This window comes from Macaca thibetana, chromosome X (assembly GCF_024542745.1).
Source record: "Macaca thibetana thibetana isolate TM-01 chromosome X, ASM2454274v1, whole genome shotgun sequence".
In the NCBI taxonomy this organism is placed as follows: Eukaryota; Metazoa; Chordata; class Mammalia; order Primates; family Cercopithecidae; genus Macaca; species Macaca thibetana.
In genome coordinates this window covers 30,595,753-30,622,310 of record NC_065598.1, presented here as the reverse complement: position 1 = coordinate 30,622,310, position 26,558 = coordinate 30,595,753, and the positions used below count along the sequence as shown (strand labels likewise).

Genomic DNA, 26,558 nt, shown 5'->3' with positions numbered 1-26,558 from the left:
ATCTGAGAGATAAGACATTTAAGTGTGTTTCCCATGTGTTGCCAAGCCTAGAGTAAAATGGAGGACAATTGTAGTACACGGCAGAGGGACAGTTGTACGTGGTGGTTGAGACAGTGAGTAGGCTTTCAAGTCAGGTGCCAGTTTGAATCCTGCTTCTATTTGTGTCATTCATGTATCCTTGGATAAGTAACTTTCTCTATGCTTGTTATCTATAAAATGTGTGGTATAGTACCCATCTTACGGGATTTTTATTAGGATTATATGAGGTAATTTATGTGAAGCAGTTTACACAATGCCCAACAAATAGTAAGTGTTCTTATAAAAGTGTTGGTTGCAAAATACTAGAAAAATTTGCTTGAGGTTTAGACACACAAATCTAAAGCATTTTGTACTTTGACTTCCTTTGAACTTGAGGAACACATATAAGATTATTCTTATGTAAGAAATTAATCAAGAAATAAATCATTTAGTCAGAATGCCCATTTTGCTCATCAAGGCTCATTTGAAGAACCATGACATAGTGGAAAGAGAGCCCACATAGGCTTTGGAGTCAGAATTGCTCAAGTGCTCACTGGCTATATCTGACTTCTCTGCATCTGATTTTCCCTATCTGTAAAAGAGAATTATAGCAGGTACATTATAATAATTGTCAAGATAAAGAGACAGTGTATGTAATAAGCCTGGCATGAAGTAGGTAATCAGTAGATGGCTAGCCTTATCATTGTCCCACTTGTGTATAGGAATACCCAGTAGAGAACTGATGTTTTTGCTACTAAAGCACACATTGCTACCTTCAAGTTTTCAAACACATTGCTTATCAGGCAGTGTATACAAAATTGATTAGAAAGCTGCTTGCCTAATGATACTGCAGTGCACATTTGTGACCAGCTATGGGGTAGGGGGAGTTGTAGAAACTTAGAGTAGCAGTGAAATAATCTTTTTCTAAGGAGAGCAGAAGTACATGTAAGATGCATGATGGTGTCATTTCCCTTAATCTGTTATTTGCAAAGCATTGTATTAAATGCTGACGAAGATGCCATCTCTTAGATCTGCATGTGAAATGAGATAGGTATATCTGTGAGTCTATATGTATTTGTGTGTGAGAGAAAATATAAGTACTTTCAAAGTATTGAGATAGAAATGTTAGCTTTTTGCCTATAAAGTTTATAGATGAAACAGTTTCAAGGAGAAGGGGGAAATGTAAGTTTTACCTTGAAAGATAAGATTTTAATATGCAGAAAGCTGCCAGTTGCCCCCTCCCTCAAGTTATTTCCCCCCATTCTTCCTGTTCTGATTAGGTTTTTGGACTGTCCCACAGCTTTGAGTCCCAGAGGCATAACTGAGGCCAAGCCACAAAAGAACATCAGTGGTCTCTGACGCTGGTCTATGCCAGCTTTGGAAAAAAAGCTTACCGTTTTTTATTTTGAAATGTTAGCTACAAACATCCTGTTATCTTACAGACAACTTTGAATTATACATACCCAATTTTGAAATTCCTTCTCCACAAAAACTACTTTTGAAAAATGGCGGTAATTTCTCAGAAACTGCTCTTTTCCCCCCTCAGTTTAATCAGAAGCTATATGAAAAAGGACATAGGAATCTTACTGATAAACCCTTAGTAAGATGGAGTGCTTCTACTATCTTTGGAAATGAGCCTGTTGATGAGAGTACTTTTTGTTGTTTCTGAGTCTCGCTCTGTTGCTCAGGCTGGAGTGCAGTGGTGCAATCTGGGCTCACTGCAACCTCCACCTCCCAGGTGCAATCAATTCTCCTGCCTCAGCCTCCCGAGTAGCTGGGACTACAGGCATGCGCCACCACGCCCAGCTAATTTTTGTATTTTTGGTAGAGACGGTTTCGCCATGTTGGCCAGGCTGATCTCAAACTCCTGACCTCGAGTGATCCACCTGCCTCGGCCTCCCAAAGTGCTGGGATTATAGGAGTGAGCCATTGCGCCCGGCCTGATGAGAGTATGTTTTTTGTTATGAGCAAATGTGTGGTGGCCGCTTCACTGTTTAGGGCCACTGTGGCTGAAACATCTCTCTTGTCCCCAACTCCCTAAAACCTATGGAAAAGATCATCCTTTTCAGGTGCTTGACTTTCCTGATAGGTTCTTCCATGTGTTCCTAGGAAGACAGCATCACTGTCTGGAGCCCTTAACTAAATACATTATCTTTAATTTAAATGTTCAAGTATGTATTTTAAACTATTTGAATATTGCTTGATAGGCAAAGCACAAAGCATTTTACACATTAATGTCACATAGTTTTAGCCCATAGGAATTAGAAAAGGCAGTCCATAATAAATATTTCTGAATGACTTTTTTTGTTCCTCTAGCATTCTGTGGAGTTGTAGCTATTATATTCTGCCTTTTATCACTTATTTTAAACTTTGATACCTGCTTATTTAATGGGCATTCTCAGTTATTCTGATAATACCTCCTAACATCATATGAATTAAGATATCCTTTCTGCTCATTTTTCTTTCACTGGCATATTAACATATTTAGCGTTCAGCAAAGTACATGTTTTTAACAGAATAGGATTTTGTTCTGCCTTCCTAGAGTAGCAGATACTTAATTTTTCACTTTATATGTTATAGTTAAAATCACCCTAGTCATTAATAACTGGGCTGTGCTGAAAGCTTCAGTATTTCAGCCTCTAGATTCTAAACTTTGACTTTTTTTACTGTACATACATGTACACATGTGTATATATATACACATATACACGTGTACATATGTACACGTGTATATATGTACACATATACACATATATACACATGTATGTATAAAATAAATTAAGAATGGCATGGGAAGTAAAGGCTTCCAAAAAGCTTTATTGAATGGAAGATTAAGACTCTCTTCACATTTCAGTGCCTCATATGTGCCCCTGAAAGGCCTAAGGAGTGGGCTGGCCTGAAGAGGTGGAGGCAGAAGAAAACAAAGTTGGGGAAAAAATGGAATTCAGTTGTTTCTGAAGTTTTCATGCACTGGAGTAATTGCCTCCTTCAATCTAGAAAAAAAGATGACAAAAATATTTATATATGAATTTATATAGGAGTCTTTTATATAAATCCTGGCTCTACCAATTACTAGCTTTATAACTTTAAGAGAAGTATATAACCTCTCTGTGCCTCGGTTTCCTCATCTACAAATTGGGCACAGTATTAGTACCTACCTTAAAAGATTGTTAAGAAGAAGGAATGAGAGAATTCTGGTAAACACCATACTGTTGTAATTTTTACCAGGCTGGACAAGACTAAGATCATGGACATGACTCATTTAAAAGGTTGATTCTTACATTTTCCCTTACCATGAAAACATAGAAACAAAATATTCTCAGTGCTCTGTGATTAAAATGGTAGTATCTTGTATGGTAGAACACAGTCCACTGTTGCAGCTCGCCACTTTATATGCAGATTTTGTTTATATGTGGCCATTTTGATGTCCCCATTTTACCTGACTATTCCTTTAAAAACATACACATAGGACTTCTTAAACATGCCCTCTTATGGACTAAGGCCATATTCTTGGTAATACCCAATCATTACAATTAACATGAAACGCAGTTCTTAAATGTTGGGCTTGATAATGACTTTCCCACAATTGCTATTTTGGGTCCTTTCTTACTAGCCTGAGGAAATGACAAGATTGAGAAGCATGAACAGACAACTCCAGATAAATGTTGACTGTACACTGAAAGAAGTTGACCTCCTTCAATCTAGAGGTATAGACTTGATTATTTGGTAAACCATAAGTAATAGTGTGGTATTTTAAGCTGCTTAAATAGCAATAACTTTGGTTTTGTAGATTTAAGAGACAGTTTTTATCCATGATAAGATTACAATCCTGGTAAAGAGATCGCCCTGTCCCATGGTCATGGATCAGATTTGGGGATGAAAAAATAGTTTTACTTTGGCAATTTCATCAAGTTCTTATCATTTAGACTGTTCTCTGTTGTTACTTTGCATTTATCCTTTTTTTGTCATTTACTGTGAATATTTTATAAATTGATGGGTTTTAATTCTAAAACTTAGTAGAGTTCATATTATGTGATAGACATCTAAAGTATCTGTAAAAAGGGATCCCAAATCAGAGTATCAGATTTCTCAGTTTTAAAATAAACTTTATATGTTATTTTTCATGTTATGTTATGTGAAAACATTCAACTATAATCATAGTTTTAGTTTTTTGGATTTTTTTACAGAAGTATACTACAGCAGAAGCTCTCTTAAACTTTCATTTACCCAACTCACCAGATTAGAGATGGTCTTCATTTTCTGTGGAAAATATACTGACTGATGTCCACAGCTGCTGCATACTTTTGACTAGTAGGCTGCATTCTGGTAGGCCTATGAATATTGCTCCCATCGGTTAATTGTCTGCTTACCAAGAGTTGATTCTGTCCCCAAACCTGTTTATACCAGTTATTGTATTTCTGCATTTTAATGTTTCATAAACTGACATGAAGGAGAAAGTTGCTCTTTCTATGAAAGCCAAAGGCAGATCACTCAAAAAATAGGGATTGTGAATTAGATATTGGTGAAAACAACTGAAAGAGGTTAAGGGAGAAAATCATGTAAGTCTAAAAGGATTCTGTACTCAAATTGCATTATAAGTGTTCTTAATATCTTTCTTGCTCCATTCTAAAGCAATCAGAATTATAGATGAGGGTTCAGCAAACTAGGGCCTGTTGCCTGTTTCTGTGAATAAAAGTTTTAGTGGAGCGATAGCCATGCCCATTTGTTTACAAATTGTCTGTGGTTGCCTTTGTGCTTCAACAGCACAGTTGACTGCTTGCAACAGAGACTATATCACAGGTCCACAAAGTCTAAAATATTATCTGGCCCTTGACAGAAAAGGTTTGCCAACCTCTGCTGTAGGTCATCATGGGTGTGGTTTATGTAAGAAATACAATATGGAACCCCAGCCAACAGACACATAAAAAGTAGGTCTTCGTCTAACTTTAAAATATAGCTATATACAAGTGTTTTGTTACGTTAAAGTTGACATGTAATTTTTCTTAACGATTCTGTGTATTAATCAGCTTTCCTGCCCCCCCATCCCCCACACTTACTTTTCTTGATTATGGCAGCTAAGAGTTTCTACAGTGTTTTAACAGTATATAATAAAATATCTCATTGCCATTTTTAGGCAAGATTAAACAAACAGTAGGCTGGGCACAATGGCTCATGCATGTATTCCCAGCAGTTTGGGAGGCCAAGGCAAGAGGATCACTTGAGCCTAAGAGTTAAGAGACCAGCCTGGGCAACATAGGGAGACCTCATCCCTACAAATCGTTTTTTAAAAATTAGCTAGGTGTGGTGGTATGTGCCTGTGATCCCAGCTACGTGGGAGGCTAAGGCAGGAGGATCACCCGAGCCCAGGAGGTCAAGGCTGCAGTGAGCCATGATTGCACCACTGCACTGCAGCCTAGGCACCAGAAAGAGACTTGGTCTAAAAAACAGAGAGAGATTAAAGATTAGTGGCAGGTGAACCCAAAAGACATGGCATTACCTGAACAGACAGAAGCAAATTTGAATGTGAAAATTGAGCAATCTAGTCAGGTACCCTTAAAGTTATTTGCAGAAGCCTAGTCACTCTCTAGCCCACTAACTTGAAGCAATCAAAGAATGACTATGCATGATGTAGGGGTTACATAAACTATTGCTACTGTATTTTACAAGATTGCATCAATTTTTTCTACTTGTGTGGTCTTTGAAACAAAACAGTGAAACATTTGGTTAGGATACTTATAGTAAGCCTTTTGTGATCTAGAAATTAGAACATGAGCTGTAACAAGTAATTGAAGAAATACATATGCAGCTTCTTAAAGCATAAAAAGATCCAATTAATACATCAGATAGCACTGTGGCTTTTATGAGCTATCACAGCAATTATTTTCAGAAAATTATCTTAAAACAGCATATTCAAGTGGATAAAACATTTGTGAAAGGGCCTGCAAGGGAAACCACTATTAAGGTTTTACAAGCAAAGAGCTGTGTTTTTTTTGTCTGCATTGGACAATGAGCTCTTTGGGATACTTAGGCATTTCTAAATCTCTTTTCATAACGAATCTAAATGTATCCATTTTATACTAAATTCTACTCTTCCACACTGCAGAAAACTTTTTATACTGAGTTCCCAATCTAAACTTTTAAGCTAGGGAAGGAATCTAAACCTTTTTTGGTGGTGAGGGGGGAGGCAGGGAAATAAGCATTTAGAATAGATGCAAATCAGTGCATGATTTTATGAAAACCAGCTTTTTTTGTGATTTTTGGTAAGGAAAACGTGTTGGGGAAAAAAAAAGTAGATCTGGAAATCAAGAGATATCATATATTTAAACTATCAGTGTTAGTACCATACAGCATCTTCTATAAATAAGTATGGCTACAGTTAACCGTAATTGTTTAGAACAAGCAGAGCACAGTGATAGGTTCACAGAAGTGAAGGCAGCACCCAAAACTGGCACTAGATCAAAACCAGCCTTGGAGGAGACACGGCAGGAGATGTGGCTGAAATAGACACTAGACCAGGGAATGAACATTTGAAGACAGGTGAAAATTTTGTGGCAAGACAAAATTCTCAGGTATTGTTCTATCTATTCTGAAACTGGCACCTTTTATCATTGATAAATCTTTAAGAAACATTTAACATTTATGATTCTCCTTTTCTTGAAAATAAGAATACATAAACTGTTGATGTTATTTCAGATGTATTGAGGTTGTTCAGTAGTCTCAAAATATAACTTGATTAATCCTTGTAAATGTTTATATTTGGCTTCTTCCATAGTTCAATTTATAATGAATTTTTAAGGTAAATTATGAAAAATATGAAAGTAAGCTTTCATTATTTAAGTGTTCTTTCTCACGGTTTGTTCATTAAAAATCAAAAGCAGAAAGAGAAAACAGTTCAACCATCCTTTCATTTCTCCTCTTCATTTATCTCCCCAAATGCCCACATGCCTAATCCTGCCTAAGGAGACTAGCCTTACAATTAGAAAAATATTCCTTTAGGTGTAATACATTGTAGACATACATCTATGTAGTGGTTTTCTTGGGTCTTTTCTCATAGCATTGAAAACACAATTTCATTGGGAGGATAGAATTATGTAATGAGTTCTGAAATCCTGGAAAACATTTTTTCCCTTATGTGTTTTATTTACATATTTTCTTTTAAAAAATCAAATAACAGGAAAAAAGAGTTCTTAAATGCCTGATGAATTTACTTCCTTTATAGGAAACTTTGATCCAAAAGCCATGAATAATTTTTATGACAACATAGAACCTGGCCCAATTGTACCACCCAAGCCATCTAAAAAAGGTGAGTATGAAAAATGTCACAAATATGATAGAAATAAATATCAAAATAATTTGGGATTTCACATTTATATCTGAAGAAACTTCCACTAGAGGTTAACTTATTCACCATAAAGTTACCATATTTTTATTCTTTTTCAGACAGGGTCTCATTCTGCTGCCCAGCTAGAGTGCAGTGGTGCGATCCTGGCTTATTACAGCCTTGACCTTCTGGGTTCAAGCGATCCTTCTGCCTCAGCCTCCCAAGTAGCTGGGACTGTAGGCACACACCACCATGCCCGGCTAATTTTTTTTATTTTTTGTAGAGATGGGATGTCACCATGTTGCTTACTGGTCTCAACAAATATGGTAATATTGGTGTTAATGTGGCAATAATGAAATGTCCCCAAACTTTAGTTTTTCAAAAGTACTGAAATTAGTAACTCTTAGAATTACTGTCAGAGGTAATTTGAGGGAATATATAATTTTTACAAACAGAAGTTGAAACGCTGTATTACATAGTTAACATTATAAATTTACTTAGCATTGTAAAAACTATAACCCTAAAAGATAATTCTCATAAAATAATGAGGATTTTAAAGGTCTAATGTGAGAATAGAAAGTTAGATTTGCAGTAGACTTAAGATTATTTTTCAGACAACAAAAGAATCCCTGTGTACTCAAAAGGGGAGCATAGCAATTAGTAGCAACTAGGTGTTTTCCCATCAAGAACAAAAGAAATCCTACATAACCAAGGTTTGAAGGAATCATTTCCGGATAATTGTTACATAGAAATGATTTAAAATTAAAGATATCAAATGTGTTCTTCTTATTTTTATGTACCAAATGTTTAACTGGCATTTCCATATCTTAAAAAATTAATTTTAATTGAACTTACACGTTTAGTCATTTAAGCCAGATGCAGTGGCTCATGCCTGCAATCCCAGCACTTTGGGAGGCCGAGACGGACGGATCACATGAGGCCAGGAGTTTGAGACTAGCCTGGCCAACATGGCAGAACCCCGTCTCTACTAAAAATTCAAAAATTAGCCAGGCCTGATAGCACGCGCCTGTAGTCCCAGCTACTCGGGTGACTGAGGCATGAGAATCACTTGAACCCGGGAGGCGGAGGTTGCAGTGAGCCGAGATCGTGCCACTGCACTCCAGCCTAGGCGACAGAGACCCTGTCATTTATTCATTCTTTCATAAATAAGTAGTCATTGAATGTAGATTAACTTTCTGCCTCATTCTTAATATTTTAATTCTTTTTGCCTTAAGCAACTCCAGGTAGATTGATCGTGAAGACACATAGAATAGTGGAGAATGCCTTATTTTTTAAAAAAAAATTACCAGAGAGTATAACATTTAACATCTCATCAGACTTACTTTTAATTAAAGAATATATAAATTCTATCTAAATACTACCTGACCTAATTATTTAAATTTTGGTTGAATAGTTTTCTACGTGTATTAAGCTCATTACAGTGTGGTTGTTTTTTTTTTTTTTTTTCATTTATAAGTTGCAACACAGTATCTGTTCTTCTTTTGTTTAATATTACCATGGCTGTTTCATCTGATCTGCATTTAAAAACAGTTTATTGATTTCTTTTGAGATGGAGACTCACTCCGTTACCTAGGCTGGAATGCAGTGGTGCGATCTCAGCTCACTGCAACCTCCACCTCCCGGGTTAAAGCGATTCTCCTGTCTCAGCCTCCCGAGTAGCTGGGATTACCCACCACCATGCCCGGCTAATTTTTGTATTTTTAGTGGAGACGGCGTTTCACCATGGTGGCGAGGCTGGTCTTGAACTCTTGACCTCAAGTGACAGCCTCCCAAAGTGCTGGGATTACAGGCGTGAGCCACCGCACCTGGCCAAAAAATGGTTTTATTGATTTCTAAAAATGATACAAAGAATCATCTTAGTGGATGACTGCCAAGTGCCAGATTTGGCACTTTGGCAGCATTATATGCAGTTTCTTGCTGAAAGTCACTGAAGTGTATAGTTATCATTGATCAATTTAGTCTTCTGGGTTCATAAAATCAGAGTCTTTAAACTTGATTTTGCCTGAATGTCTACTAAAGAAGTATCGCCAGACAAACTTTAGTTCATTGATTCAAGGAGCTGTCTTAGAGGAATTGCCCTATCTAAGGGAGTGCATTGGAAAGTTTTTACCCTGGAAACAGGATCAAGTTGATTAGAAATGGTGGAATACACATGCACCATGAGCCATCCCTCAGCATAAACTCCCTATAGGTGTGGTGTATTAGTCTGTTTTCACGCTGCTGATAAAGACATACCCAAGACTCGGCAATTTACAAAAGAAAGAGATTTATTAACTTACAATTCCACATGGCTGGGGAGGCCTAAGGCAAGGAGGAGCAGGTCACATCTTAAAGAGAGCTTGTGCAGGAAAACTCTCCCTTATAATAACCATCGGATCTCGTGAGACTTACTATCACAAGACCTGCCCCCATGATTCAGTTACCTCCCACAACACGTGGGAATTCAAGATGAGATTTGGGTGAGGACACAGCCAAACCATATCATGTGGTCTGAGGGACCCACCATAAATAACAGACACTGTCGTTACTCAGGAAATGTCAAGGTATTGAGCCAGGGACAAAGCCAGACCTCTCTTTGGGCAAGGCAGAATTCTTTCCTATGCAATAAAGCAGTGCTTAGAAGGGAGCATATAGCTTTAAATGCTCATATAAGACAGGAATATCCAAAATCAATGATCTAAAATTCTACCTTAAGAAACAAGACAAGAACAAAGTAAAACCAAAGTAGAAGAAAGGAAGGATAACAAAGCAAGAGTTTGATCTTTGAAAAGGTAAACAAAATCAATAAACTTCAAGGTAGACTGATCTGTAAAAAAAAAAAAAAAAGAGAACACAAATTATGATAATCAAAAGTGAAAGATGGGTTATCCATTACAATGATAATGATAATAAGGGAAAGTGATGGATATCTTTATGCCAGTCAGCTTGACACCTTAGATAAAGTGGACAAATTTCCTGAACCATATAATCTACCCAAACTGAAAACAAAACAGTAAATATTAGTAAGTATGTGTGTGTGTGTGTATATATGTGTGTGTGTGTGTGTGTGTGTGTGTGTGTGTGTGTGTATATATATATATATATATATATATATATATATATATATATATATAAGAAACTGAATCTACTATCAAAATTTTTCCCACAAAGAAAACTCCAGATCCAGATAGATTTACTGGTGGGTAAATCCTACCAAATATTTAAGAAAGTAAAAATACCAATCTTACACAAATGCTTTGAGAAAATACAGGAGGGAATGCGTCCCATATTTCTTTTTTGTTTTTTCATTTTCTTTTCATATTACTGAGAGGAAGTTGCAGAGATTTTCCGTATACCTCCTGCCCCCCCAAATTCAAAGCCTGCCCCATTATCAGCATCCTACACCAGAGTGGTGCGTTTGTTACCATTGATGAACTTATATTGACACCTCATAATCACTCAGAGTCCATAGTTTACATTAGGGTTCGCTGTTGGTGTTGTACCCCATCTTTTTTTATGGCTCTAGCAGAACTCTGATTCTAAAACCTGGTAAAGACATTATGTATCTGCCCCTCACAAAAAGAAAACAAAATTTCAGATCAATATCCCTCATGAACATAGAAACAAAAAATCCATAATTCTGTTTTCTATCTCATTGACTTATAGTCACAATATATTAAAAAAAATAATACATCATGATCAAGTTGAGTTTAGCTTAGGAATGTAATCTTGGTATAAAAGCATTAAAAAACCAACCAGTGTAATTTACCATATTAAACAAAGGGAGAAAAAGCATGTGATCGTTTCACCAGATACAGGAAAAACATTTGACAAAATTCAACAGCCATTCCTGACAGACAAAAACTTTTAACAAATTAAGAATAGAAAAGAACTCTTTTAGTCTCATAAAGGGCATCTTTCAAAAACCTTTAGCTACCATTATTACTTAAATAATACAATCCTGAACTTACTAACATTGGGAACAAGGCAAGGATGTCTATTCTCACCACCTTTATTCAACGTTGTACCTGGAGTTCCAAGACCATGCAGTAAGAGAAATAAATAAATAAATAAATAAATATTGGAAAAGAAGAAATAAAACTATATATACTACAGATGACATAATTATTTTTAAAATCCTAAGGATACTGAAAAACAACTATTAGAACTAATAAGTGAATTTAACGAGGCCTCAGGATGCAAAGTCTATATATAAACATTTTTACAATATCAGTAAACACTTAGAAACTAAAATCTAAAAGAGAATTTCATTTACAATGCCATCAAAAACCATGTAACAGGAATAAATTTATCCAGAGATGTATACATTGAAAACTATAAAACATTGTCAAAGGATATTTAAGAAGACCTAAGTAAATGGAGTGATATACCATGTTCATAACTGACTGAATCAGTATTTTTGAGATACCTGTTCTTACAAGGTTATGTATAGATACAGTGTAATACCAATTATAACCCCATTAGGTGGTAGTGCATTTTTAATTAACAAACTGATTATAAAATTCATATGGAAATACAGAAAGTCCTAGGACATCCAAAACAATCTTGAAAAAGAGCAGCCAGAAGTCTTAGACTGGCTCAGTGCAATGGCTCACACCTGTAAACCTAGCATTTTGGGAGACCAAGGCAGGAGGATCACTTGAGCTCAGGAGTCCGAGACTAGCCTGGGCAACATAATGAGACCTCATCTACAAAAAGATTTAAAAATTAGCCAGACATGGTATAATTAAAAGTGTATTAAAAGTGTATTAGTGTAGAGCTAATTTAAAAATAGCTCACTGCAGCCTCACTTACAGTCCCAGCTATTCTGGTGGCTGAGACAGTAGGATTGCTTGAGCCCAGGAGGTTGAGGCTGCAGTGAGCCGTGATTGCAGCACCATACTCCAGCCTGGGTGACAGAGCAAGACCCTGTCTCCAAAAAAAAAAAAAAAAAAAAAAAAAAAAAAAGTCTTAGACTAACCAACTTCAGGACTTACTATAAAGCTACAATAACCACAGAGTGATATTGGTATAGGAATAAAGACATAGATCACTGGAACAGAATAGGGAGCCCAGGTTTATACCCCCCAGTCACACTGTCATTTGATATTTGACAAAAGCACCAAAGCAACCAATAGAGAAAGGAACATTTTTTCAACAGGCAGAGCTGGGAAGAACTGGATATCCATGTGGAAGAAGCACACAGTCTGATCTCTACCTCACATCATACACACAAATTTGAGATAGATCATACACCTAAGTATAAAAGTTAAACTATAAAGCTTCCAAAACAGAATATCTTTGCAATATAGGTATAAAAGTTTTTAGACAGGTCGCAGGAAGCAATAAGAAAAACAATTGATAGATTAGTCTTCATTAAAGTTTTACACTTCTGCTCATCAAGTGACACTATTAAGAAAATGAAAAGGCAAACCACAGACTGGGAGAAAGTATTTGTAAAATATGTATCTGATGAAGGATGGTATCCAGATTATATAAAGAATTTCTACAACACAGTAATAAAAAGACAACTCAATAAAAAAAGGTGTAAAACACTTGAACAGACACTTGACAAAGGAATAGATATGAAAGACCATGAAAAAAGAAATATGAAGAAATTTTCCTGGGGGTATGAAATGGATCTGCTGCCAGGATCCTGTATAGTCAGATTGTGGTTTTCTAGCAATGGTGATGTTCGTGTTAATATGTCATTCTGAGGCCAGCATTGTGGCTCATGCTTGTAATCCCAGCACTTTGGGAGGCCCAGCAGGGAGGGAGGATCACTTGAGGTCAGGAGTTCGAGACCAGCCTAACAGGGTGAAACCCCGTGTCTACTAAAGATACCAAAATTAGCTGGGCATAGTGGCGTGCACCTGTAATCCCAGCTACTTGGGAGGCTGCGGCAGAAGAATCACTTGAACCTGGGAGGTGGAGGTTGCAGTGAGCCGAGATCGCACCACTGCACTCCAACCTGGGTGACAGAGCGAGATGCTGTCTCCAAAAAAAAAAAAAAAAAGTCATTTTGCCTTCTGTCTTTGGGACCAACACCATGTATTCAAGGTGGGAGGTTCCTGTTTGGTATCCTCCTTAGCTGGGAATTGAACAAGGCTTGCATTAATATTCCATGATGTGGTCCCATTAATATCAAGCTTCATCTAGCTCTCTACAGGTACCTTTACACTAAAAAGACTTTGTTTGTTTGTTTTTGTTTTGAGACAGGGTCCCGCTCTGTCGCCCAGGCTGGAGTGCAGTGGTATGATCATAGCTCATTGCAGCCTCGACCTCCCAGGCTCAAGCCATCCTCCTGCCTCAGCCACCCGAGTAGCTGGGACTACAGACGCACACCACCACACCTGGCTAATTTTTGTATTTTTTGTGGAGACAGGGTTTCGCCATGTTGCCCAGGCTGGTCTCGAACTCCTGGGCTGAAGCGATCCTACTGCCTCGGCCTCCCAAAGTGCTGCGATTACAGGCATAAGTCACTGTTCCTGGTCTGAAAGACTGTCTTCTATGGCTCATTTGACTCAAATACAATTTGCTAAAACTGATAGTCCCTTAGAGTTAGTTATAATGGGATTTCGGTTACAATTTCTTAAATATGTATTGAATGCTCAGTGCGTATCTCGATTATGTATTATGTAGATAGATGCTTGATGTTACAAAGGGAAAACATGACTCCTACCCCAAGCAGTTTATACTCTACATATATACCCTTTTAATAAAAAGGAGACTAGGAAGCCATCTCAAATAGTCCTCTTTGCTATAAATGAATTTCTATTTTAGAAATTTAGTAGTTGTAATTCTATAATAATATATATTATTGGTAAAAGTATAAATGGTTCTGTTATATGCCAAATTGTCTTTAACCCGTTTTTTTTTATCTTTTTCTGCTAAAACTTAGAAACAGTAGAACTTGATTAAATTCTATAATTTTTTGGTGAGGCTTTTATCAGATTTATAAAAGCTATTTAGTTTTCTCCATAAAATCAAGTTTGTTTTCCATTAAGCACTTGCAGATTCTCATTTTGTATTTGAAACTAAATCGGCCTTTTCTAAAAGTACATATAGTTTAGCACAGATTGGCTTGCAATACCACTCAAATAAAAAAAAAAAAAAAAAGATAAACCAGTAAAACACAAATTACTGGTAGAATAGGTTTATTGGTTTGAATAAATGTCTTGGAGTTATTACAGATATATAGCAGAAATCCAAGTGGAATATAGTTGATCTGAATAGTAAGTGTGATAATTAGAGAAAGAATATGAGGGAGACAGAAGGAAAGAGAGAAAGAGACAGAGGAACAAGCCTTTTTGGATTGAACTTTGTAGTTAAGCAATACAGTGTGTACGTGCTCTTCAGCGGGCTTAGAAAGTCTCCCAACCCTTATTAGTAACTCATAACAGTGGCAGATTGGACTTTGTAGTTAAACAATACAGTGGGTATGTGTGCTCTTCAGTGGGCTTAGAAAGTTCCCCCAATCCTCATCAGTAAGCAAGCAAGCACACTGACCTTGGTGTCCCACAATCTGAGCACTGGTCCTGGTCATCTTGGCCACCTGACCTTGTTCAAACTCAATCTGAGCACCACAGAGGGACAATCCCGCCAAGTACTCCCAAGGTTGGAAGAGTTAGTGAGATAAGGTATGTGACTCTGTAGAATTACTTTGCAAATCTAAGAAACAGAACTTTACTTTATTCTTTGGAGCCTAAGGAGACATTAACTCTGCTTTTGTTTACTTGGACAATGGAGTGTTTAAGTACCTGAGCACCATGCTTTGGATTCTGGAGCAGTGATTTCCAAAGATGAGTTGTACTGTCAGCTCAGAATTGATTAGAAAATGCAAGATCTTTCTTTGGTTCCTAAGGGCAAATAATATAAAGGCTGCCATTTTTCATTTTTAATACAAAGGGTTGCTTACTAATAAACTATAAATTTATAGAAACAATATTCTAGCAAGATATTAGGATGCCTACAGTTCTTGTCTGTGTTGCAAAGTGTCTGCTGGGCTTCTGCACACATAGGTAACTGGAATTCAGGAAATGATTTGGGAGCACGTGGTTGTCAGTATATAATATCGAGTTGGTTCTGATTTTTCAAGTACTGCTATATTTAAAAAATCCACCAGACACAGTTGCCTGTAATACCAACACTTTGGGAGGCTGAGGTGGGAGGATCACTTGAGGCCAGGAGTTTGAGACCAGCCTGGGCAACATAGTGAGACTCTGTCTCTACAAAAAATAAAATTAAAAAAATTAGCTGGGCGTGGTAGTGGCATGCACCTGTAGTCTTGGCTACTTGGGAGGCTGAGGCACTTGAGCCCAGGAGATCAAAGCTGCAGTGAGCCATGATTGTGCCACTGTACTCCAGCCTGGACAGCAGAACAAGACCCTGTCTCAAAAAAAAAAAAAAAAAAAATCCTGTCATTTTCATCACATTTCATCATTCTAATAGCCTTACTGTATGGATAGTACCCATAATTTTTAAATAATTATTGCTTAATCAGATACTTGCTAAAGTATATTTTCCCAAATTTTGCTTTCACATTGACATATATTTGCTATCACTGAGTTTGTACCCTTAATCCATTAAAAAGTAGAAAACAGTGAAATAGGGCATTTGTTCTAAGTAATGGGACAAGATGTAATTGGAGAAGATGGGAAAAGTCGTAAGAACCACTGCTCTGTATAAGTTGTAAAAACAGTATTAAATATGGTACTTGCCCTTGCTAAAAAGGTAACATGAAGTAATAGGAAGGGTAAATGCACTCAGCTGCGTGGGTTGCATGAAAGATCTTGTGAGCCTGTTCACTCTTGGAGTTGAAAGACTGGATCACTTCTTTCTGGCGTTGTTTCTTCTTATGCAGACTCCTCAGACCCCTGCACAATTGAGAGAAAAGCCCGAAGAATTAGCGTGACCTCCAAAGTACAGGCAGACATCCATGACACCCATGCAGCAGCTGCAGATGGTTTGTACTTGTGTGTCCAGAGTTTGTGCAGAATGTCCAAAGACACATGTTAATCTGTGTAGAATTATAAGTAAAACCATACCTTTATTTTCTGCTTTAAAAAATTACCAAGTTTCTAAGGCTGTGCTGTCCAATAGAAATATAATGTAAGCCACATATATAATTTAAAATTTTCTAGTAGCAAAGATGAAATTTTAACATTTTATATAATTCAGTATATACAAACTATTATTTCAATATGAAATCAATATAAAATTATCAGGGAGATGTTTTACATCCTTTTTATACTAAATCTTCGAAATCTGGTGTATATTTTACACTTATAGCAACACTGAGTTTTTAGAGCATGTCTATTAAAAACCAACAACAGTAAGATACAAATTTTTTTTAAGTGTTAGGTTTTTGGGCATATTGTTCTTTTAAAAGGTAAAGACAAAAGAGGTCCTTTTCTGAAAATGGCATAGTAGGCCAGGTGTGGTGGCTCACGCCTGTAATCCCAGCACTTCGGGAGGCCGAGAAGGGTGGATCACGAGGTCAGGAGATCAAGACCATCAAGACAGTGAAACCCCGTCTCTACTAAAAATACAAAAATTTAGCCGAGCGTGGTGGCGGGCGCCTGTAGTCCCAGCTACCTGGGAGACTGAGGCAGGAGACTGGCGTGAACCCGGGAGGCTGAGCTTGCAGTGAGCCGAGATAGCGCCACTGCACTCCGGCCTGGGCGACAGAGCGAGATTCTGTCTCAAAAAAACAAAAAAAACAAGAAAATGGCATAGTAAACATTTTTCCTCCAACCGAAGGCTTTATTCCTCCATATGAGACAAAAAAGAAAACTGTATTAAATCTACATGTTTTAGAGTCATGAGCCAAACAAAAGACACAAGGTGGGTGATATTGGCAGTTAAAAAGCAATAGTTGAAGCAAGAGAAACAAGCCCATCTCCTATTTATAGTCATAGAAAGCGACTGAAGAACCCAGTAATTTTCTGTTACATCGTAAGGCTAAGATCACCTTCCTGTTTGAGGCTGAGCATTATCATACCTTGGGGTAAGGTTCAGGGTCTAAAATTCAGTTCTCTTTACCTCTTGGGGAATGTTATGACATTTGTCATATAAGGCAAATTGATAAACTAGAAGTCAGCTTGTTAATTTCCAGTGGAAGATATGCCTAGTCCAAAATAGTAACTGACAAAGCTTCCCTAGATCTGTTTCTTTTGTTACCTATTTAAAAAAGTGTTGCTTACCTTAGATCTTAATCTCATTTCCAGTTCATAGTGACCATTTCCAGTTACCCCAGATTCCAGGGTGAATTCCATCTGGAGATCTTTAGTCTCCTATTCATTGACCTCAGTCTCAATAGGGACCTAAAAGACAGAAATTACAGGTTAACTCTAGATGCAAAGAGCTTTTTTGAGCACAAAGCCAGAGGGACTAAGGACCTAAGAGGAATGTAAATTTGGATTTCTTTATCAAATCCTGGGGACCAACATAAGGTTGCCAGGTATGGGCATTTTTAAAAACTGATATATGAAGGATTTTTAATGCCAAAAATGTAGGAAAGAATATGAGAATAAAAGTCTTTTATACTGAATGAATTTAGCTTTATGAAAAATGAACTGTAGAATCTTTCTCTTTTCACTGTTCTGGGGAAAACTTTGGTATGAACTGCCACTGCTATTTATGAACCATTAATATAAAATACATGCATATTGTAGAACTTAAGTTGTCATGGAAGAAGGTACACATTTAGTCAGATGTTTAATATAGCATGGATAGTATTATACTATAGAGAGGAAAAGTCAAGGTGGGCTGAACGTCAGGGAAAACTTACAGAGGCGACAGAATTTAACATGCTATAAAACATTTCTCTCTCTTTTTTTTTTCATTTGGCTGGAATAAAGCATAACTCTCCACTATTTACAGGTAATGACCTAGGAAGGCAGTCTATTCTGGACATATATCCATCTTCTTATAGCCAAAAAAAAAAAAAAAAAAAAAGGTAATTAGAACAAAGTAAAAGATCAACTTTCTGTTCAACTATGCATTTCCAGTAGATATGTTTACTAATTGGCTTACATATTAAAGTAGGCAATTAACTCCCTTGATTTTTGTGGTATTTTTCTTTTCAGTTTGGGATTAAACTTGGAAAAAGGTTAATCTATTTACCTTCCCCCGCCCCCCTTAATCCTAACCTCCCTCAGAGCATCGAACTGGCTCCACACAAAGTCCTCGGACACAACCTCGAGATGAAGACTACGAAGGGGCTCCATGGAATTGTGATAGCTGCACCTTTCTTAACCACCCAGCACTAAATCGCTGTGAGCAGTGCGAGATGCCACGGTACACTTGAATTCAGAAAAGTCTGCGCCAGGTTGAAAGTGAAACTTTGAGCACCACCAGAAGAAAAGGAAACCTCGGGACTCTATTCATCCACCCAGCCTTTTCATTTTCGATTGCACAGCGGGGAGGAGGAATGGCTTTGTGGTCGTTGTGCTCACGAAAGGAAAAATGGGGAGGTCTTTTTTTCTCCTTTCTTAACTCACTACAGTGTGAGAGATAGGAAGGGATACTTGAAACTGGGAAAGGATTCACTCTGTGAAAGAATGTACACACAGAAGTCAAGAGCTCTTCTGTGGTGGAATCCCAATTGTTAAAGTTACTGCTGAGTGGCCCTTATTTTTCAAACTAGAACTTTGAATCATAGTATAAAATGTTACAGTTTATGCAAACTGTGAATTCCCAGAGCAGACTTACCTGGTCGCTGCTCTCTGGAAAACCAAGGCTCCCCGTGCTTCTTCCGGTTGCTTCCTACTAAAGAGGACAACAGGAAAAAGCACCTAGAATATTTTTTTGGGGGGGCGGGGGGCAAATTAATTAAGGGTATTTGTAATTGCTGCTTTTTTCAGGGGTTATTTCCAACACACATACATGCACACAAACAAAATGTTTTAAAATGTGATTTGTAGCAGTCAGGAACTAGGCATATCATGCCTTTGTTTAAAAGTACAATCAGAGGTGGTAAGATGCCTTTGGCTTGTACAGTGATTCATCAAGCTCTATCAACACTGGTAACTAAGACCTACTTATGCCACATAAGAGATGCATTTTTTAAGTTACTGCATGTTTTTATTAAGGCCACCGGTTTTCAAAATAACAAGTCCTTACAAAGTATGATTTTATAAATGATATTCTCGTAACACTGCGCTTTGCCAGTAGCACAGAGAATGTATGCCAAATGCAAGTCCATTCCAAAATCCATTTGGAAATCTTGAACTCAGCTGTGGTTCTTACACTTTGGCAGTCCATAGGGCCTTTTTTTTTTTCCTCCTTCCAATTTTGTGATAAATTCATGATGTTTACAGCACAGATAAAACTTTGTGCCATAATCCTAATTTAGCTGAAAAGAAATCAATATTAACTGTTGGATAAAAACTTACTTGCACATGTTAATAAACCAATGTGAGGGGAATTACAGTTGGCCAATGACAAAGTTGCACACTGCATTATTTGGGAAACGAGAGGGATTGTCAAAAATTATTAAGAGAAAGGTGAATATAGAGGACTTTGAAACAGAACTTTTAAAATTTAACATAACTGTATCTAGAGGTCAATTGAGTTTCTACAGGCAGTTCAGGTCATTTTAAAGCACTCCTTATTTATGAAATAGAACTTCAGGGTGTGGATAAGTGAAGAGATATAAAATCATGTGACTCACTAAGGCGCATCACTGGAAACTTAATAGCACGTTTCATTAAGGTCTCTGCCATTGCTGGAGTTCCTTCTTAGCTCAGAATTGGAGTTTTGGAATCTTCCCCTCATTTTGGTGAGTATAAACAGCAATAAAGTTAGTAGGTTCTCCCATCCTAAAAGATTTTACCTGAGGATATCATCTTAGGAATATCCATAGACTCTCCCATCAGGTATCTCCCCGAACCCCCATACACAGACACACACCCCCCTTCTAATTTAGCAGTAATCTCTGGCAGACCTGGAAAAGCAAGCTGCTCTTAATAGCATAATGAAACCAAAGGCGTAATAACTCATCATAGTTTTCCATCAGAATCATCATTTCACACTCTGCCTACAGCTTTGAAAACATTTTTTCATATGTGAAAAATTCCCCCAAAATATATCCACTTGTCTCCCAAAGGAAGCGTGGTAATTACACTGATAAAACATCTCTCATACAACAACTGTGGCAAAACTGTGAAAATAACGGTGAGAAAGCAGATGGGCTCAAAAGCATGGTCCCCAAAACAATGTTCTTTAAAGGTTTTTGTAACACTGGTCTCTGTCTCCAATAACAGTCTAGCCGTCCTACTGTTCTGTAATATGCCTTTGCCTTTGTATGGTTTCATATCTCTTTAGTGATGGTCAACCCCACTTGTTTTTAAGTTACAATTTAGGGGAAAATATATATATATACTGCTTGGTGTCCTAGCTAAAAGGTTTACCAGTATTCATAGTGATATGCTGAAGTGGAGGCAATTAACTTGGCAGTTGTCAGTTGAGAATGAAAGTAGCATGTCTGAAAACAGTCTGATGCTTTATAAAACCACGTAGATGACTTTAAAACTATTGCATGAAAATACATCAAGGTTAATTAGCTGTTATACAGTAGATGCATGGTTTCAATTCTTTGGTGATATATCTAGTCAATCATTGTTTTCACCTGCCAGGAAAAGAGAGCAAACAGTCTATTGGATAGGTGTAAAGGGTGGGGTATGCAGTATCAGATTGATTTTAAGGAAGTTTTGTACATGTTAATTTTTAATTGTGCATAAGTTTCATATGCCAACATAGGCTGTATTCAGTTTTAAAACAGGCAAAATGACTTGACACTGATAAATCTGATATATTTAACTGTGTCCCGTATGTATACTGCTTTTTGCCTATGACCAGTTTGAACAAGAATTCACCGAACTTTCAAGGTGCCTTTTCAAAAGGATCTTGTAATCAGTTGGTATGTACAGACAATTGGCATGAAAGTGGTAGGATATAAATCGGATGATGCCTGGCTGCTGAGGTGCCTGTGCTCTCTGGATCAGCTGGTGCACTTCTTGTTTCCTGTAAGAGGTTTGCTTCTTTAAAATGACTAGTTTGATGTATCTGGTAACATATAGACCTGACTATACATTTTACATTATTTCACTATTTTGTAAACTGGGATTTTAGAAAGCACGTTTGCCATTTTGTTAAAGTACATTGCCCCTTAAATTTTGGAGTAGTTTTTAAAAGTTTAAAATGGTAATAGAGGAGCCAGAAACTTTCTAAGCATTGTAAAATGTTTTGAATTGATATTGACTTTGTTTGGAAGAGAGTAGAGGCAGGGGGTTTTAAAGAAACAAAGAAATGCATTGTAAAAATGTAGTTTTAGAGCAGATTAATAATGATGGTGGGGAAAGTGTTGCTAATTTGTTTATTTCCCTGGAAGAAATGGGAAGTGTGATAAGCAGTTTAATTTTTAAGGAGCTGGTCTCAATTTTAGTACTTTTTAATTATGCAAATAAATCAATGTTTCCTTAAATTTTGTCATTGCTTTGTCACAGTTGTCTAGGGTTCATATCCAACCTTCTGTGGCAATTCAATTTTATATAGTCTTTTAAGAGGTAATTGTAATGTATTTCTGACAGTATAAACAAAAAGAATATAAGGCATAGACGAATTGTCCTTTAAAAATATCAATGATGTATCCTGGAATGTGAAGATGTCTCTTTAGAGTTAAAAATCGAATTATTTTAATATTGTACCATTGTTAGACCTTGAATGAGTCCATGTTACCGTGTGTGTCTGTATATCTGTAGAGAAAGAAAAATGACAACTGAAATGTTACTTTTTAAAATCGGAATAAATTGGGCACTGCCTGTGTTGCGCCACTACTGTATCTTTTCGAAAGAATTAACAGTATTTGCCTATTGTAAAAGTTAATTCTGATGACGCTTTCACATTCACCAGACTTCTTTTCCTGTATTATTTGCATCCCCAAATATTTAATACAAGTAGATTCTGCATGGCTTGGGCATTCAGAGATTAATAGAATGATGACTCAATTTTAATTCTAAAGCCATGAAAAGTTACTTTAAGACTGAACAATTCTGAATTATTTATGATACCAAATGTCCATGTTTCTTTCCCTACTGTAAAAGAATTGATCAGTTTCTTCATTAAAGCAGCAAAAACTTATTAAATCTTGTAAATACCATGTCTCTTTTAGATTTCTGTGTATGCTGTGAATGAAATCATTTTGAGATGAAATTGTACAAAGGCATTTTAAAAGGCTCTGCATGCATCGTACCTCCAAACAGTACATATTCGGAAAGTCAAAGATTCCTGCAAAATAAATAAACTAAAAGCAAACACTACATTCTGCATCTTTTCTGTGTAGTTAGAAATTTACAGTATCAAATTAGTTCTAGTGTCAGCACTCATATGTCTGGACTGAAATATGCTGTCTCACAAACCTAATCATCACATTTGTCTTCCTTTATTAGAACATGTAATGTTAGATTTGGGGTATTAAGTGCACATTACTCCAATTGGAAAAATTGGTAAAATTATACATAAGCAGGTTTTATATAAAAGTTGGAATATGTTAGGAACTTCTTTTCATTCCACTTTAGAATGTTATTTACAAAAGAATACATAGTTTTCTTTTTTAAAAAATCTTTGTCATTTCAGAGGCAAATAACGTTCTGATAATTTGTTAGGGTCTGTAGTAAACCTTTACAACTTTTACACAGACATTACCACAAATGAATTATAGTAGGTAACACTTTCAGTGATTAAGCACATTTAAATTCAAAATCATTTCCAGGCTGGGCACAATGGCTTATGCTTGTAATCCCAACACTTTGGGAGGTCGAGGTGGGAGGAAGGCTTAAACCCAGAGTTCAAGACCAGTCTGGGCAACATAGTGAAACTCTTGTCCATTCAAAAAATATGCAAATTAGCTGGTCATGGTGGCATAGGCCTGTAGTCCCAGCTACTCGGGAGGCTGAGGTGGGAGGATCGCTTGAGCCCAGGAGGTCAAGGTTACAGTAAGCCCTGGTTGTGCCACTGCACTTCAGCCTGGGCAACAGAGCGAAACTGTCTCAAAAAGGCATTTCCACTACACTGTTTTAATACATGAAAAATTGCAAACATACGCAAGTAGAGATATAATGATCCCCCATTTACTACCCAGCTTCCAAAATTATCTATGTATAAGCGTTCTTATTTCATCTATGTTTTCATTCTACCTCCCCCTAGATTATGTTGAAACAAATCCCAGACATCATATCAATTCACTGGTAAATAAACTTTCAACATAAGCAAAGTACACTCATCACACCTTACAAAATAATTTAAACACTGAATATCCAGTGGTAAGTTTCTCTAACAGTTTCAAAGATTTTTTAACAAGCTTATCCAAATTAGGGTCTAAATAGAGTACATGAAATTGATTATGTCTTTTAAGTCTATATGCATTCTCATAGTCTCTGTCAGAAGCCCAGTCATGTGTTAACTGGATTTTTTGAGACAAGATCTCACTGTGTCACCCAGGCTGGAGTGCAGTGGCACGATCACAGCTCACTGCAGCCTCCAACCCCTGGGCTCAAGTGATCCTCCTGCCTCAGCCTCCTCAGTAGCTGGGACCACAGGCTTGAGTGGTGTCACCATGCCCAGCTTATTTTTTTTTTTTTTTTTTTTTTTAGGAAATGGGGCCTTGCTATGTTGCCCAGTCTCGGAATATTTTTACAGGGGAATTCCCTCATCTACTATTGAGTTATCCTCCACCACATCTTATAGTTCAATTATGCATAGAATGTGAAAGATAATTTTTAAGACAACTTTTTAAATAGTGTGTGCAGTATTCCCTTCCCCTTGCTTCCTGCACCCTGGGTTGTCCCTTTTAAACGACTGATTTTTAAATAGAAAAGTACTTCAAATCTGTTTGGTTACCACAACAATGGTTCACTGTGGTGCTCATTTTCAGAGACATATCTGGTTTTTTTTGGTTTTTTTTTTTTTTTTTTTTTTTTTTTTTTTTTTTTTTTTTGAGACAGGGTTTTACTCTCACCTAGGCTGGAGTACAGTGAGTGGCACGATCTTGGCTCACTGCAGCCTCAAACTCCAAAGCTCAAATGATCCTCCCACCTCAGCCTCCCAAGTAGCTGGGATTACATACGTGTGACACCATGCCCAGTTAACTTTTGTATTTTTAGTAGAAAGAGGGGTTTGCCATATTGCTCAGGCTGGTCTCGAACTCATGAGCTCATGCCATCTGCTCACCTCAGCCTCCCAAAGTGCTGGGATTATAGGTGTGAGTCACTGCACCTGGCCCATAATTAGTCTTTAATCCCACTATCACTATGATGATTTCAGGTATTGCCCAGCTCAGTTTTCCACACAGAAGACTGGAGGACTGTTGTGTAGGAGATGCACAGTGTGTATCCCACCTGCATTCCTCCGAAGACTTCCTGACTTGACTTTGTCCTCTTGGCCTTTTTTCTAGAACATTGACCAGGTAATGTTTTATGATGGAGATTTCAAAGATATTAATAGAATATGTGAGTGAGATTTTGTTTTGCAAGTTCCTTATTCTCAGAGCAGTCAAACCATCTCACTTGTCCTGCCTCGTGAACATTGGTGGGTGTGCTTTTGACCACCCTTTCATAACATGACAGTGATAATATATTGTGCAAGAAAAGTGGTGCTGCCTAGCTCTCTAGAGTTTTGCACTGCGGTGGGAACAAAATGCCAGTTACTACATTCTATATTACTTTGTTTTCTTTTGACTGACTTGTGCATTTATTCCTGGGGACTGAGGCAGTTTTCAGGCAATTCCATTCCCTTGATCAAGAACTGCTAACATTTACAGCAATTTCTAAATCCTATCCCCCAATTCTGTTTTCTTTCAAATCATTTAGTCTAATTTGGGTGTGCAAGATTCAAAAAAAGATATATGGAAGGTATTTGGGGTTGGGAGAGGAGAAAATTGGGTTAGCATATGGAAATAGCTTGCATTCTCTATACACTTTGACAGTGAATCAAATGGTCACATGTGGCAGGAAGACTCTGATTTTAAGATTACGATTTGAGATTCTCTTCCCAAATTCCACTGGTGTAACTAACAAAAGCATTTTCAAGGACTAGAGAATAGGCTCTCAGGGTCAGAAATTACAGGAAGCAGATGGGGATGTATGGAGGGCAGTAGCAACCAGTGTCAGCCAGCCCACAATTCTAGCCATCAGTTAAAGTCAACCTGCAAATCAAGTCTATGGGACTCCTCAAAAGAACCCATGAAGACCCCCAAACTCTGAGCAGTGGGCAAATGGGAAGGGATCTGTGTGCTGGACAGGAAGCATGTAGATTGCAGCATTTGCTTTCTGGCTCACTTGGCACCACAGTTCACTACAGAAAGCATTTAATGGGAGTGGTTTGGCCACCTAGTTAAGGGGCATAAGGCACCAAGTAACTTCAAGCTGCCACAATGAACATAGAGGAAAAGCTTGCTTGGCCCAGCTGAGGATTCCAGGGAGCAGTTTTCAACCCCGCAATGAATACTTAAAACAGCACCCATTGATGCCTGTTACTGAGTGGCTGAAAAGAAATGCTTAGCAAAGCACTGAACTTCCCGATCTTTCTAATACTTTTAGTAATTTCCAACCAAGAAAAATTAGACTACAGAAGTAGACAAATTTTTGCTTAAGATATTAAAAGAGTTAAACAATGTGACCCACATGGTATTTACAATTCTTTAAAAATCAAATGTACATGAAGATGTAGCATTCTGAAAAAAGAATCTCATTCTACAGAAGGGAAAGAGAAAACCTTAATTTCTAAATTGAATTCCAAACAAAATTTACAACCATGTTGTATCTCTCAAAAAGGAACAATCAGATCAAAAAAGGTTTCCTTCAAAGGAAAACTAATTTTTGCTAAAACTCTAAAATACAAATACAGGTAGTGAAGTTCAGAAAACTGAGTCAATAGAGATTCTAGAATTCGGAGGAAAGAGATACTGAGATGAAGAGCTGACATAGAGAAGAAATAAACGTGAAACTAGACTCAGGAGATGCAATAAGGAATACCAGAAAAAACAAACACAGCAGATAGGAGAGAAGCAATGAAGATACAAGAAACATGGGACAGGAGGATTGAAAAAATCTTACCTATGAAGGTCAAATAAAGGAACACAATTGTCTGATTTTCACGTGCAAAATAGACAAATAGTGAATATTATCAGTTTGGTTAAATCTACTATAATAAAACTTTA

At 37.2% G+C, this 26,558-nt stretch overlaps 1 protein-coding gene across 11 annotated transcripts in view; it reads left to right on the top strand.

Moving 5' to 3' along the window:
- TAB3 (TGF-beta activated kinase 1 (MAP3K7) binding protein 3) overlaps positions 1 to 22,662 on the top strand; it is a 61,631-nt gene extending 38,969 nt beyond the window's left edge. For 3 of the 11 annotated variants that reach the window (XM_050775154.1, XM_050775155.1, XM_050775158.1), the window contains 3 exons: positions 3,632 to 3,725; positions 7,238 to 7,321; positions 13,559 to 16,196. In XM_050775154.1, the coding sequence (XP_050631111.1) occupies positions 3,632 to 3,725; positions 7,238 to 7,321; positions 13,559 to 13,836 (456 nt within the window). In that variant the 3' untranslated portion in view covers positions 13,837 to 16,196. The other 8 variants (XM_050775157.1, XM_050775156.1, XM_050775160.1 and 5 more) reach the window with 5 other exon arrangements.
- Positions 22,663 to 26,558: the final 3,896 nt, after the last annotated feature.